Consider the following 15502-nt stretch of genomic DNA (forward strand, 5'->3'; position numbering starts at 1 on the left):
ACTTTCAGCTATTATGGTAGAGATTAGAAGAACCACATATATATGCGTGTAATATGCCAAGGGGACTTCTGAGATAAGATGTAATTATAACTTTGCGCCGTTACAGATTGATATATATTTGTTTGTATGAGAATACATACTTGACTGAAATATGTTATATTAAATACCTATTTGCATGTATACATACCTATATAAGGACACGTAGGTAACTATTATTACCTATCTTCCCGGAATTATTATAATATATTACATGTGTTTGTAACCTCCCGGCATATCTGTAGGTAAGGACATCATCTATAAGGCCCAGGGAGCTGGTATTCAATTTTACTGCATCCCTTAGCCCCACGGTCCGTAACATGTACAGTACGGTAAGACCCGTATTGTGCGACATGCTATGTACAGTACATTAGGTATCTAACTGTATCGTACTTTGTACCAATATGGGTGAGCTTACCTGCAGTATCGAACGTACTAACCCACCTTTGCCTAGAAGCGTCTTCGCTCGCGAGTTTATCAAATTTCCCCCAATAAGCCCATCTGTACCCGTGGACAAAGTCTCATTTTTCTTTTTTTTTTTTTATACTTTTCGCAAACTTAACAAACTTAGCAAACTTTACGAAACTCTGTTCCAACTGTTTCTTCGTCCAATGTTCAACGACAAGTCAAAGCGCAATTTGTACCTGTCATGAGATACATGTAGTCAAGTTACATGGTTAGTAAAACCTGTCACCCAGATCTGCCCACTGAATTACACCACTCCGCCTCAATAATTTGTATCATATTGTCTCCTCATAATATTTTCCCTCGAGTCCTATTTTGTCTCCTACATATTTTTATAGGATTGAATCCGTCTGCTCCTAGTTTATTCTCGTCTGTCTTTTACGTCTACTATCTTTTTTTCTTTCTTGGCCTTTCCTTGTAAACACTTAACATCCAATCGTTTGTTGCGAAAACAAAGTTTTTGATATCGTTCTACCGATTTTCCCTTCTATCATTGCTAACACATTTGACTTTTAAGCCAGACCGGGAGCCTCCCCATCTTACTCTACTCGAACCGTGCCAGCATCTTCGAGCGCGCGCTACGAAACGTTTCATCCCATCTTCGAAGTAGTGTCGACGTCCCGGCGCCGTCTTTAGGGCGGCCGACGTCTCTCCCTTACCATGCGCTCGCCCGCTTTTCCACCGAGGAGGCCCTCTCACCTCATCCGATACATTTTCCCGGCCGTGCTCCTCCTCGGTATCTTCTACTACCTCTCTAATAAGCCCCAAGAGGTCCAAACACCTAATTCCTATTTAACTTCCGATCGCGATTCCTTCAAATCCTCATTATCGTCATCCCCCCCCGCTTCTTACGACCATGGGACACCTGACATTGTTGATCAACCCGCCAAGAATCCGTCTACCAATCAGAAACCTGTTCACGGAGATCTGGACGATGGAAATAAAGACGACGAAGACAAGCCAGTACACGAATCGAAACCTGTCCAACCCGTCCAACCAGCTCCGCCGAAACCCGCTACGGACCACCCTATCGACCAGCTAATCAAAATTGCTGATAAAGATTTCAAAGACCTGCTAACCAAGGAGTCGAACACGCTGGCCGAAGCTGCCCAAGCTTATCGTAAACGTCGCGGGCGGCATCCGCCTCCAGGTTTCGATAAGTGGTACGAGTTCGCGAAGGAGAATGATGCAGTCATAGTCGAAGATTTCTTTGACCAGATTTATCACGACCTAAATCCATTTTGGGGGCTGGAACCTTCTAGCATTCGTGATGAGGCATCGGGCTACGAGATGGTTATTAACATACGCAACGGCAATGCGAGTGCCGAGAGCGATTGGTTTTGGACTCAGATCTGGTTAGACATGATTCAAACTATCGAGCATTTGCTACCCGACATGGATATCGCTCTAAACGCAATGGACGAGCCGCGACTTGTAGTACCGTGGGAGGATATCAATGCCTACATGAAGAAGGAAAAGCAGAGCCGAATTTTGAATCCCGCTAAAAGTATCGTCAACGAGTTCCAGAAGTTGCCACCCCCGGTTAAGCACGAGGACAAGTCTGTTCATACTGTCGATAAGGACTGGGAAGACACAAGTAGGACCAACCATTCATTGCCACTGCAGGGTAGACGTGAAGAATATTTGTATATGCTAACAATTTGTAGACCCGTACTGGTTAATCGCTCGTCGAGGTTGCCCTCCTGACAGCCCTGCCCGCAAACAGCCCGCCCTTAGTTCGTTCGACGGCAAACCTAGCTTCTCCCCGGAGTGGGCAACACCCCATCAATATCAAGGATATGTGGCCAACTCGACGCTCTCGGCCGAATTTTGCCACCAGCCCGATCTACAAGGACTTGAAGGTATCTTTATACGGCCCCTCACAACGTCTGCGACCAAGGTTCTCTTCCCGATGTTTGGAGGAAGCAAGCTGGCCACTAACAATGAAATCCTTCTTCCGGCTCCCATGTATTGGAACGAGGAGGAAAGATTTACCGGAGGAGATGACCATGGGCCGTCGTGGGATAGCAAGATCGGCCCTCTCATCTGGCGTGGCGTGGCTACCGGCGGCCGCAATACTGAATCGAACTGGAAGGGCTTTCAGCGACATCGATTCGTCTCGATGAACAACGGAACTAAGCTCCAGCGCGCCGAGGAGGATATCGAGGCGCCAATCAATTTCGAACTGCCTAGCGCGACCTACGGTCTAGCGGCGCAAAAGGAGAGGCGATTGGGTGCGTGGGTATCGCAGTGGTCTGATGTTGGCTTCACCGACCTGTTCTGTAACCCTGACGTAGAGCCCGAACAGAAAGACGGGCACTGTATATATACTGATGAGCACTACGAAACGGTACTCGGCCAGAAGCTAGCGGTTCAGTTTTACTACAAGTATCTTCCCGACATTGATGGCAACTCATTCTCGGGGCGCTACCTAGGCTTCCTACGAAGTACGAGTTTGCCCATAAAGAGCACGCTCTGGCGCGAGTGGCACGACAGCCGTCTAGTGGCCTGGAAGCACTTCGTGCCGATGGATAACCGATTCAGCGATTACTATGGTATCATGGAATATTTCCTCGGCTACAACGACGGCGTTCCTGGACACGACGAAGTAGCCGAGAAGATCGCGACGGACGGAAAGGCCTGGGCTGAAAAGGTGCTCAGGAAAGAAGATATGCAAATCTATGTGCTGCGGTTGCTGTTGGAGTATGCGCGAATCGCGGACGACCGAAGAGAAATCATGGGCTGGGTTGACGATTTGCTGTCGTGAAGAGGAGATATGAAGGACGAAAGTAACTAATCATGACACATACCCTTTAGATGACGAACTTTAGTGTATAACATCGTCGATATACCAATACGAGGACGGCGTTAGGGTGGGTTAAGGCATTGAAATGTTGGCATGCCAGCATGGAGCAGATAAGCTCGAGCATATGACCAATTGGTCTGGGTAACCGGCGTTGGATGGTGTATTTAAAGACGAACATTGAAGTCTCTAGGTGGCTACCTGTGGTAGCGAAATTAAGAAAGTACCTCAATATTTTTATTTTTATTTTTAACTACTCGGCCCTTGGCTTTGTTAATTGAAGGTATTGATCTACATTTACGTTGACTTGATATGACATTGGAGAGCTCGATATGATGGGGTTCCGTTTACCCCTGAACAATAGTAACGGGACCTCCCACCAGGAACAACTACAATAATGTTAGACTAATGCATGCACTCGGAATAATGGCAACTTAGCAGTGCTAAAACTTGTATATTTACTTCTATAGCCAGGGGTCTTCTTGCTATACGATATATTTACAGTTGAAAACACGAGACATGGATATAGGTGCATATCTACCTATGAATGAATATAGTGATGTTATAAGTATGACGTAGCGGCAATGTTCTACAACTACCTAGGTATAACTACGACAATTACATAATCCCTACCAATTTTAGTATTGATAATCGGGACTTGTGCAAGTTTACGGAAGCAAGTTCATGGTAAGACAATGATATCTCTCCGATGATCCTTCTATGCCATTTTATCCGAACAAACCGAGACATGGAATGCAAAGCAAGAAAAAAAAAACCGATTTAAAGTACCTAGGTAAAAGTGAGGTAGGTAGGTATAGATCGAGATTGGCACAAACCTTGAATTACGTACCTTGGCGTTTAGTGCACGTCATCACACATGTCAGACATACCGAACGCGGTGAGCTTTGTAAAAAGAGAGTCGAAGCTACGACGGTATAAAGCTGAGGATATCTTCTCAGGTGGTCTATACATTATTGGTCTTTCATACTCTATACAACTTCAAACATTTATTCTAAAATATCTATCTACCTAACCTATCTATATTACTCACCAACAAGTACCTAGAACTACTCAACATTTATCATTATGGATGCCCTCAAGAACTTCGCTAGCGGTAACTCGCAAAACACTGGCAGCAACACCGGTGCCCAACAGACTGGCGAGAAGAAAGACGTCGGAGACAGAAGTAAGTCGGTCCCATTTGATTTGCACAAGTTATCTCTCTCTCTCTTTCTTTAAGTTCGATGTCTAACATGACAATGTACTAGTCGCCGGATTCATGAACAAGAAGCAGGGAGGCAAGCTCTCCGACTCGCAACTAGAGAGCGGCACAGACAAGGCTCGCAACATGTATGAGAAGGCGACTGGGTACGTAAACCCCAATCAACCCTTAATAATTTCTTCTTGGGAAATTAACAGTAATTGGCATGTAGAAGCAAAGTCGACCCTAAGTTTTCCAACTAAGTGCGAACATCGCGCTGTCGAATTATATAAGGGAGGATATACTGCGGATATAATATTTAATCAATCCTTCACATGGAAAGGCTACCGACAAATAGCTATAGAGGGTTATAACTGACATCTGGATTATCCAGTAATTCGTCGCTCCTTAATCGCGAAGAAAGGGTATGAAGCAATGGGTTACTAGTCAACCCACCCAGGAAAGATGGGCATATCTCTCAAATAGAAAATATTTAAATAAAAAAGTTCAAACTCAACATCTGTACACCGAAACGCCGGACACTTTCGTCGTGTAGCCAATCATCTTGCTCTAATAAATAATCAGGTTATACGCGTAGTAGTAAGTCCATGAGACATAACACATAAACCAGTACGAATAGAGAACACAATGGCTCACTCCGTACATGAAACCGTACATCTCGTAAAATTTTAAGCGTCATCGTAAAACACTTGTATCGCCATCACGATAATCCACAGTAAAAATATGCACCCGATCAGAGCGAAAGCAAAAACTGCTTGCCACGATTGGCCTTCCGAAGGAAGTGTTAGTAAAATACCAAGCAAAAATGAGTAGATACGCAGTAAATGATTGTTAGAAGGGATCGAACCCGGGGATTGCTCACATATAGATCTTTGCTCCAGCCACGCCAATGTCCCTTGGTTATTTCCCGTGGGCGACGTGCTCCATACCAAAAGGTTACAATTCGAGCTGACGGAACCGACGGGGCCCCATAACTCAATACTGACGACGATGAGGCCTACCATCCAGAGCACAAAGAACATGAAAGAGCCGAGGATGACTATAGAAGGGAGAAGCCGTCGTTGGGCTATAAGCCATAGCAGCGTAGCAACGTAGACGATTGTTAATGCTGACACGGTGATAAAATAAGGGAAGTACCTGCGCGAGAACAGACTTGAGTTAGAAAACAATCGATCCCATTGCACTTAAGAGGGCGGGTAGGATAAAATCTGCTCACCAGGGAACATAGAGTTCCAGCTGTTGTTGGACACCGATAAAGGTAGCGAAGATACCAATGATGCAGCACGATGCGGCTAGCATTATGAGCATCCACACGTTAAGTTGAATAGCAGGCCAGTGGTATCTATGGATACGGGCTATCCGGCGCTCGTAGACGACCGAGTCGGAACCGGTTACTATTGATGTAGCCATTATAGATTTTGGGTTGCGTTTGCTTGCGTTTGCTTGCGTTTGCTTGCGTTTGCTTGCGTTTGCGCGTTTGACTCTAGGGAGTATAAGCAATGCGAGACTGGAGCTCTATTAAAGTCGAGTTCGTTCCGTCCAACGTCGAAAGCGCGTAATGCAAAGGTAAGATATTCGCCCGTCCTAATTTTTCTAAGGTGAAGTTGAATTGACGCTCTCCTCCTCGACAAGAGCGTCTTTTCCTAGAGAGGACTCGAGATATTCGATATTCGACCCGACAATACCTCTATCTAACCGCGTGTTTGTCTTTCCCGGACCCGTCCCGCCTAGCGATTGTTGTTACAAGGTATAATATTTCTATCTCCCTAAGACGTCGTTTGTCCAAACAGGAATTGGGTTCGCGACGGCGATTCTGACGGCAAATAGCTCTAATAGTCGAGGGGCGTCGTCATATGGTTAATTGCAATTATAATTATAATCCTATTAATTTCCCGAATCGCCTAACTTTTTAGAAGCCTGACGAAGTAGAACCACAACCAACTGCCAGCTCAGAGCTGCTTCGCACGCGGCCGATCGATGTGTTAGAGGGCTGATTGGATCGCCTTTTCTGAGCAAATGCAGGTGCCGGAGCCCCGCGAGACTGGGCGCATCCGCTTTCGATCGTGCGCTGTCAGATTGTCAGACAGGCTCGCGCAGAAAAGAACTACGTGGTACAGTCTCGAGTCGTCGTCGTTGTGTGAGGGATAGATTGTGGAATTGGAGCTACAGCTACACGAGCTGATACGAAATATTCGTAATAGTGAACAAGGCGCTGGAAGGGTTTTTTTTTCTTCGGCAGCGCACCGAGACGCCGAGCGGGATGAGCGGGACCTGTTGGCGTACCTAATCCTAGGTACCTTAATTACTGGTACCTATACCTGGTTAAGTGATACTATTAGGACTAGGATAAAGGATCGGCAATGCTAGAGATTTGATATGAATAGGTAGTTATGTAGTTGATAGTTAGGTAAGTATTGTATAACCATAGAAATAGCATGAAATTTGAGACTTGTTTATTCAAGGAAGATTAAAGAGACAACAATTTAGCGCTTATAGATTTGCATTAGGGATAAATTCTACCTTACGTTACCCCGATGTATGCGAGGTAATTACCTGTATGAGGAACATTGTAACGCTCTTTCTCTTTAGCGCCTATTAAATCACAGAGGGGGAAAATTGTGATGAAGAAACTATGGTGGCTGGTAATTTGTAAGGCACAAAGCCGTGCTGTGATGAATGTAAGGTTCTTCCTATAAGATACAAGATCATCTGCCAAGACCATGCTACCTTAAAGTTGGGGACGACCCCTGGATATATAGATGTACTATATAGATGTACTTATACTGTTAAGGTATTGCCTGATCTCGCACGTTTTATTCTACATGTGATGATTCAATACCTAACTCCACTTCAGCTACCTTAGGTACCTTACTTAAATCAACTATCGACCAATATACTTCAAGGTTGGAGTTCATACTTCGTTTTGTTGTCCTTGCTAAGGCTTGCTGCCCATTTCCTCTATGAGTAGACACCGTCTAGTCTAGTTTAACCAATCCCCAGAGCATGTGTAAACACATGTATCCCATATATATACTAAACCGCCGCCGTCATGATCCGAGTATTATACTCAATGGATTGACAGCATACTCATGTCTCCTGTGACATGGACAGACCCTAATCGCATTCGCCATCTTAATCAGTTTATAGCAAAGATTCACCCAGAGCGCATCGCACCAGCGAACATCCTGCACGAACTGTCTCGTGAGCTCCCAACTCGACTTCCGGTGCCAAACTCGGGTTGACCTCGACGAGATCCACAGCCACGAGGCTTCCTGTTAGATGGACGCTCTCGCAGATATAGTCTCCTTCGCGCAGCGTTAATCCTCCCCTGACTGGCGTTCCTGTGCTAGGTGCCCACATGGGATCGAGCGCGTCGACGTCAAAGGATAAGTGGATTGGAGTGTCTGCACCGATATGCGCTAGCGCCATCTCTACGACACGACCGATACCATATCTATACCAAGGCGCAGCCGCATGTCAGTACGTTTCTAGACAACATATAACTATGAAGGGGGTGGGGGAGGGATCTATACCGGTCGATATCGAACATGCTGAATGCCTTGATGTTGTTCTCGCGAAGGATGCGCTTCTCGCCCGCATCTACGTCTCGCAGACCAATATATACGAGCTTCTTCACGCTGATGAGATGCTCAGGCTTTAGCCAGCCGAAGTACTCAGGTTTTTCTTCCTTGGCAAGGCCGGTGATGAAGCTCACGGGCATCCCGTGGACATTACCGGAATCGCTCGTCTCGGGCGTGTTAATATCGGAATGTGCGTCTACCCAGATAACCGCGATCTCGCGGCCGAGCCGTTCCCGTGTGGCCTTAGCTGAACCGGCGATGGTGCCAATTGCGATGGAATGGTCGCCACCTAAGGTCAAAACCATTCTTCCTTCTTTGGCGTGTTCGTATACTTGGTCGCAGAGACGCTCAGTGACGCTGCTTACGGCCTTGGGGTTCTTCATGTTCCGGAAAGGGGGGTCATCTTTCGGGACAAGATCGGTGTACGAGTGTACAGTGTCGTGACCGTGTAGCTTATAGTTGAGCTCGTCTCGAAGCTGGCTAAGTAATCCAGACTCGATCAGAGCCGAAGGAGCGGCATCAACTCCAGGCTTACACTATAAGTGAATAATAGCCGTATTGTAAGCTGCTGCGATATTCCGAGGGGGGTAGTTATAGCAATTGCGGTTCATCATACCTGTCCACCTGAGAAACCGACGGCAACAACGCCGAGGTCCTCGGGGTGGGAAAGAAACTTGGACTTAACCATGGAGGTGTTCATTGTTGCTAGCCTTGTTTCTTATATGAGTTTAAAGAGGGGAGTAGTGCTGGTGATATACAATCGAGTCGAGAGACAGCTATTATAACTAGTCCGCCGGTCTAACAAATCCAACTTGTCTATCTAATGGTAGCAATTGGAGAGTATGTCAGAGTATACGTGTTAAAAGTTTAAGAGTCTTTATAAATACAAGAATCTCAAGCGAGAAATTGTTGGAAGCTTAAAAAAGTCGGTCCTACCTTTCCGATATCTCATAAATTTTTTGGCACATGACAGCGGCGCTACTTGTTTCTTCCCACTACTCCTTCGTGTCCCTCTTCAGTGCATATACGTTCTAAGCTTTTAAAGGCTAACCCGTGTACCGAGCGGTGGGGGTTAAAGATGGAAAGTACCGGCAACTACCTTGATAGGTATCGCATATTGGTGGCCTACAGGTAAGAACTGCACCTATATGCACTGTAATCTAATCAATCCGGGTAGCCACATGGAGATATATGCTCCTAGACCTACCTAACCTAAATAAGCCACTACAATGCCCTAAACCCTTAGGTGCATTATCCCATGTTCAGCACCAAGAATGCAGTACGTAAAATGGTAGAAATTAAAAAACAGCTTTGTCTTTAGAGGTAGGTACCTACATAACTTACCGCCGCACTCGTCATCACTAATATGTCCCTCTACTATAGTAGAGATTCCAACCCACCACCGGCATCGGCGTACAAGAAGAATACCAAATTCTATTAGGTCAATACTACCTCTTTCCCCTGCATTTTCCTCTATATAACCTAGTATAAGTTAGATAGTTAGACCTCTTACGTACATAGATCCCCACGATGATCTTGCTTCCTGCCTTGGCTGCTTGGTCGAGCAAAGCCGCTTCAAACCGGCGCTTTGCTTTTAACGGCTACAGCTTAGCCGACGTACCGTCAGCGATTTTCAACTCATGACACACATCTCTCCTTTCTCCCATGACTTCTTCCTTTAGTTTATGTTATATTACTGCAATACGATATCATCTTAAGTAATAGCGTCGATAAACCATCAATCAACGTACCGAAAGATAGCTCTAGATAATTTCCCCAACAATCTAGATCCGGAAGCCCAGTAGTAGATACGATTACCGCCCACCTCATATGGACGGTCCGATTTATTTCAGCCGTTCAATCAACACCACCTTATCAAACTTGCTTATATGCATGTGGCCTCCTGGCCTGGGTGAAAGTCGATGCCGTTCAATAAGTTGTTCTAGATAAGCCGATTCTGCTTCAGGGTGCGGGAATGGGAAGGTCATTAGCAAAGCTACTGTATCTTTATTTCCGTTGTCTCTCCAAAACGTAACCCACATCTTGATTTCAAGGCTTGCTACATAGAAGCGATTTCTAGGGGGCATAAACTAACAGAGCTGTCTTATCTACAGTATTAAGCGAATGGCCACGACGCCGACCTACGTAGTTTACTAGCGTATGTGATTACTCTAATAACTAATTAAAATAAAAATTGACTATTTAATTAGTAGTGGGCTTGAAAAGGGTTTACCCGGCTTAAACTTGGACGTGTGATGCTTAATATGCTTAATATTGCCTGCATAGACTTATACTTGACGTGTCAACAGAATACTCATAATGCCATTTAGAATCCGATTAAGTCCGCTATACAACTTTACTTGGTCAATTCCTAAATATTAGCTTTCGTACGGTAGTATTATCTTTATATTAATATAACTACCTAACTACGCGAAAGCGTATTAGTTATGTTTGAATTGCATCTTTTCGATTAAAGGTAATAAAATACCACATGGGCAATACTGGATTTAAGACACCAAATATTGTGTTAATATCGATGAACTTATGGCCCTATACACATAGTTATAGAGTTTACCATGTTCAAAGTCTCGGTTATAGAGGCTACATCTATAGTAGTTAGAAAACTCTCTCACTAAGCAATATCTACTTAAGTATGATAGAATGTTTTGTAAAGAACCATAGAGACTGTTTAAAATATAACTATTATCGGAGGCACGAGAATACCTTAACACTATGATTGGTCTTTCGGAGTCATGCCGTTGTCCTACCTGCCTTTACGTAGTTCGGGATGGAGGTAGGGTTCTAAACAGGTACTTATCAGGCCTGTCAAGAATATCTTGACTGGAGATTTGATTACTTGCAGGTGACTTTTTGGAAAACTGGTATAGAAATTGCGACTTTGGTTTTATAGACTTTATTGAGATAATTTGCTCTAACCAGGATCTGCAGTTACTAGAATCAAGCTGACCTGAGACTGTCTGACGCCTGATGGTCCAAATTATTTAGCTCGCATTTATTATTACAATCCAACAATGTTGAGAATCGGGTAACTAAAGAACAATTCGAAAGTACAGTATCTAATTAATATTTCTACTACCTATATCCGAGAGACGCTCTTGCAAGTGACAAATACAGCATGACATAGCATGGAAGACAGGAACATTAAAGACTTTACGAATTCGGGGTGCATATCTCCAGGTACTTAAGGTACCTAATATATATCCCAGCAGGTGCGCGGGAAGCAAGGATAAACATGTCAAACCTGAAACGATGCTACGTAGGTGGGGTAAATAGAGGTACCTAGATACCTAGGTAAGTACCTGCGCTCACTTCTGCGGGGGGAGATCTATCAATTAGGTACCTCTAATTGGACATACAGAACGACGTCAGCTCCTGCTTGCTTATGTTTGTCTAAGACTTGTCTGGCTGTATCTTGAATCAGGGCCGTGATAATCATCGAATTCTTCATCAGTTTTAGTTTCTAAAATTTCGGTATTTCGTAGTTAACAAGTACCTAAAGTACCTAACCTAACCTAACATATGCAAAAATCCGAGTCGCGAGTGTTTGCTTGTTAGAGGTTAGGTTCGGTTGCTGTATGCGCCGGCCTCCGCGCGGTGCCATAGACTGACTCGTCGACTGCGCATCACCACGTCCTCGCATCTCTCTAGTGGATATCCGTTCACATACTAAAACATCATGTAAGTACAGTGTTCTTTTAGCGGTTCTACATCATAATAATCATCATAATAATCACTCGCAAAATCTGATACGTATCCTGTACCTTAGGATCGAGCCATCCGAAAGACTACGACGAGCAGTCCATAGCAACGATGCCTTACTCGTTCGCCGCATCGTGAAATCTCACCCAAGTCTAATTCATAACCCAGACCATTCCGCAACCGGTCTCTCTAATTCGAGCCTTCATCTTGCTGCCAGCCTTGGTCACCTCCAAGTATGCAAGGTCTTGGTTGCTCTCGGTCACGAGCTTCCTACGCCGGCTTTGAACGATGACCATCAAACAGCCTTGATGCTAGCCGCCGCCGCGGGTCATACGGAAGTTGTCTTGTTTCTTGCCGAGAGCGATCCCGCATCTATCCCCCGACGGGATATCCGTGGTAGGGATGCTATCATGGAGGCTAGCATGGGAGGTCATGATACGGTGCTACAAATTCTTCTCACGTATGCGCCTGGAGGGGCGCAAAATGCTGTTCAAAATGCGGATCTCGACGGGAATACTGCTCTACACTTCGCTAGCAGCAACGGTAACCTCCTCGTTCTACGGACTTTGCTTGCTGCAGGGGCCGACCCCGAGAAGAGAAATGTGTGGAGTTGGACCGCCATCGCCTACAGCGCGACAGTACAAGCTGAAGTCTATCTCAAAGGACTTGTCTCTGAGGTTGAGAAGCGAAGGCGAATTAAAAACGAGGTAGAGGAAGGGAGAAAGGGAGGCACTGTCCGAATGGTCGAAGAAGAAATTAACATGGTAGACTGAAGTTAAGTTTTGGCACGACTACATACTGATGAAGTATTTACTCGCGCGGCCCGTCGGCATTATTCCTCACGATGTTTCACGACGCCTATCTGGGGAACCGAGTCTCCCGCCTCCGCAAACGCTATGGAACCACTTTCCTCCCTTGTTTATTTACGCATTTTGGGCAAGTTGGCAAACTTCTAATAAGTCCCAAGTTTGTGTTACCACTGGATCTGGTATTCAGGTTGATTTTTGACAAGGTCTGCGAAAATAGCGCTTGTGGCACGAAGACGAAGATGATATCATTCAACTGACTTTGTCCTTAACAATAACGACCAATCCTCGCAGTAGTGTCGCGGTCATATCCCACGTCTACCGCAAGTGACTACTCTTAACACTTACTGTATCACTTGCTGGAAATGCGTCAATACTTGGCACTGGCTTTGGCTTTGGCTGACTGGACAACACAGTCTAGCACCACCACTTATGAAGCAGATATTAGTCTGATTTAGGGTTTGCCGCATTCTCGTACAACGGCAGTGTCATTGAATGGCTTGCCGCTTTTAGGCTTCCGAATTATAGTGTCAATGTCGGGCGCTACATTGACGTACTCTCTTACAGTACGCGACGACCATTACCTAATCCAAAAAGCAACTATACGTCGAATCTTTATGGTGTCTTTCTATCTATACTATAATCTCGCACGCGGGGATTTTAGACTGGTTTGGTACATGTATTACAATCTTCCATCCCAAGAAGAGCGGTGATCACATGAGATGAGTTGGGTAGGAAAGTGACTGAGCAGATGATGAATCTACTGGACGATTCACTCCCCGGGTCTACCACCGAGTCTGTTAGTAGAGTACCCTTAACCATTAAAGCCCCCTATTCGTCTGGTGATGATGACTATAATCTACCATCTCACGCTTGAGTCTCCTAGTAGCTGGATGTACTGTGATAGAAGCAAACACGACATTATCTTAACAGTTCACTAGCCATGACACTGTCTTGGAACGGAAAGCTGCACAGTCTTCACTACAAATTATTGCTGTCCTCCACACAGGTTCTTACTTCCAGCACACTACTTTAATAGGTTCCAAACTATTTAAGCAGACACGCTCTGCTTGTCTTTCAAGCTGGATCCTCTAGAGACTCTAGTTGAATTGCCTTACCCGGCTACAAAGCTCATCATCGGTCAATACTTCTGGATTCATCCATCTCGACGCTCCTGGGCTTGGCTGGTTGTCGGTTCGTTTTACGACTCCGAGGCCCATGAGCTCTGGCATATCGAGATTTTCATCGGATACGGGGATAACACTACTACCGAGTTTGCCGAGTCCTTAACATCTAACGCATCTGACGTGACTGGTAGGTCATTAACCCTGTTATTGTCTTTGCCTGTATTGTACTAATTTTTACATCAGAGAACTTTGAAATAGACGAAGGAGAGGAATATTTTAGAGATAACATAGAAACACAACTTAACCTTAATTACTTCCCTAACGAATACAACGGTACTGAACTACAAGGGGAGTCCCTTGACAATTTCTTTACTCACTTTGTCCATTATCCCGGGAACTACACGGGCTATACGCCGGCCTTTGCACCGATCATGGCCGCCCAGACGTTCGGAAACGGATGGCACCCGCAATTCGGCTCGGACCAGACTGCAAACCCGAATGCTACTCCGTCCTATAGCAATGTTGTCCCTGGCGTCGTCTATACCGGCTCCAGTGGATATAACTACCTCCCGAACCAGGGAATCTCTGGTCTACCCGGCGGTGTCGTTCCCGGACCGAATAACCAGGCCCCGGTGTATGTTATCCCTCAGAATGGACATAACCATCCAGTCCCTGTGTTTCCTAGCCAAGGACCCCGACTGCCCAACCCTCATCCGGTTGTTAACCTTGACGCCCCGGCTTTGAACCTGAACAACTCCACTGGTGGTGTCGGTTGCGAGCCTGGATACAACTACTTTTTCCCGCCCGAACACACGAAGCTTCACGTTGTCAAATCGTCGACCGCCCCCTGGCGACTCCCCGAAGGTATGTCGATGAACTTTGGTGCCTACCATGTGCCTGTCAACACGACGTTGGCGGAACTACTAGTGGGCTTTGGCGCTCTCAACCCATGTCCAAAGAAGAACAAGGTCACCGAAGTGATTCAGGGAGGTAATGGAAAGTGGTATAGAGGAGTCACATTTTCTGGTGACGGTGACTCTACGACCAAGACGCTAAGAGATCTAGGCTGGGATCGTTCGCGGACGGGACGGACGGGAGAGAAGCCGGTGATCTGGCTTTGGATTACAAAGGATTAATATCCAGTATGCGTAGGTACCTAGATGCTGATTTATAACTAGGACCATCGCGACCGCTTTTTCTTCTTTCGTTCGGGGTTTATATGTACCTCATGGGGGTTACATCGCACAGTAATTTTATCTTGTTTTTGAACAGCGCGCCAATAAGCGATATATGTTTCTAGTCTAGCCAGCCAGGTATTCGGTAGTTGCGATGCTTATTAAATCAAATTTATCTCAAAATATCGCACTGTCTACAAATTGTCCAATTGTCCAATTGCACGGTGCCAAATATATATATTTTTGGAATTTATTACACGCCAAGTATGATTTTCTATCGTGAGACGGATAAGGAGGTATTAAACGAACAGCGAAAAAGGAATAATATTTGTCATTGGTAATCTAAGAAGAATAGAAGAATAGAAGAATATTAATAATTAAAAGACGCTTAACGCTTAACGCTTAATGAGAGGATTAGTAAGCATTAGCTTAGAAATGGCATTTTTGATTTTTGGACAGAGTTTCATAGTCTCAGATCAGGGGGCGAGACTGTAACGACTAATAACGACTAATAACGATTAATATTACTGATGGTCTAATACGAAGTATCCCAAAATACTCCCGATA

At 45.2% G+C, this 15502-nt stretch overlaps 4 protein-coding genes across 4 annotated transcripts; 2 read left to right on the forward strand and 2 right to left on the reverse strand.

The window, feature by feature from the left end:
- Positions 1–1161: 1161 nt before the first annotated feature.
- Positions 1162–3268, forward strand: GL218_01336 (Beta-1,2-xylosyltransferase 1; the record flags this gene model as incomplete). Its single annotated transcript, XM_033577802.1, has 2 exons — positions 1162–2098; positions 2169–3268. The coding sequence occupies 2 exons, from the start codon at positions 1162–1164 to the stop codon at positions 3266–3268; spliced, it is 2037 nt and encodes a 678-aa protein (XP_033439604.1).
- A 1926-nt stretch (positions 3269–5194) lies between these two features.
- On the reverse strand, positions 5195–5936 carry GL218_01337 (uncharacterized protein; the record flags this gene model as incomplete). The annotated part of the gene is made up of 3 exons (XM_033577803.1): positions 5195–5295; positions 5389–5663; positions 5743–5936. The coding sequence occupies 3 exons, from the start codon at positions 5934–5936 to the stop codon at positions 5195–5197; spliced, it is 570 nt and encodes a 189-aa protein (XP_033439603.1).
- A 1731-nt stretch (positions 5937–7667) lies between these two features.
- Positions 7668–8807, reverse strand: GL218_01338 (Arginase; the record flags this gene model as incomplete). Its single annotated transcript, XM_033577804.1, has 3 exons — positions 7668–7980; positions 8060–8643; positions 8724–8807. The coding sequence occupies 3 exons, from the start codon at positions 8805–8807 to the stop codon at positions 7668–7670; spliced, it is 981 nt and encodes a 326-aa protein (XP_033439594.1).
- A 2553-nt stretch (positions 8808–11360) lies between these two features.
- On the forward strand, positions 11361–14896 carry GL218_01339 (Target of rapamycin complex 2 subunit AVO2; the record flags this gene model as incomplete). The annotated part of the gene is made up of 4 exons (XM_033577805.1): positions 11361–11384; positions 11812–12591; positions 13716–13947; positions 14004–14896. The coding sequence occupies 4 exons, from the start codon at positions 11361–11363 to the stop codon at positions 14894–14896; spliced, it is 1929 nt and encodes a 642-aa protein (XP_033439593.1).
- Positions 14897–15502: the final 606 nt, after the last annotated feature.

Source organism: Daldinia childiae, assembly GCF_008694065.1.
Source record: "Daldinia childiae strain JS-1345 chromosome Unknown Scaffold2, whole genome shotgun sequence".
In the NCBI taxonomy this organism is placed as follows: Eukaryota; Fungi; Ascomycota; class Sordariomycetes; order Xylariales; family Hypoxylaceae; genus Daldinia; species Daldinia childiae.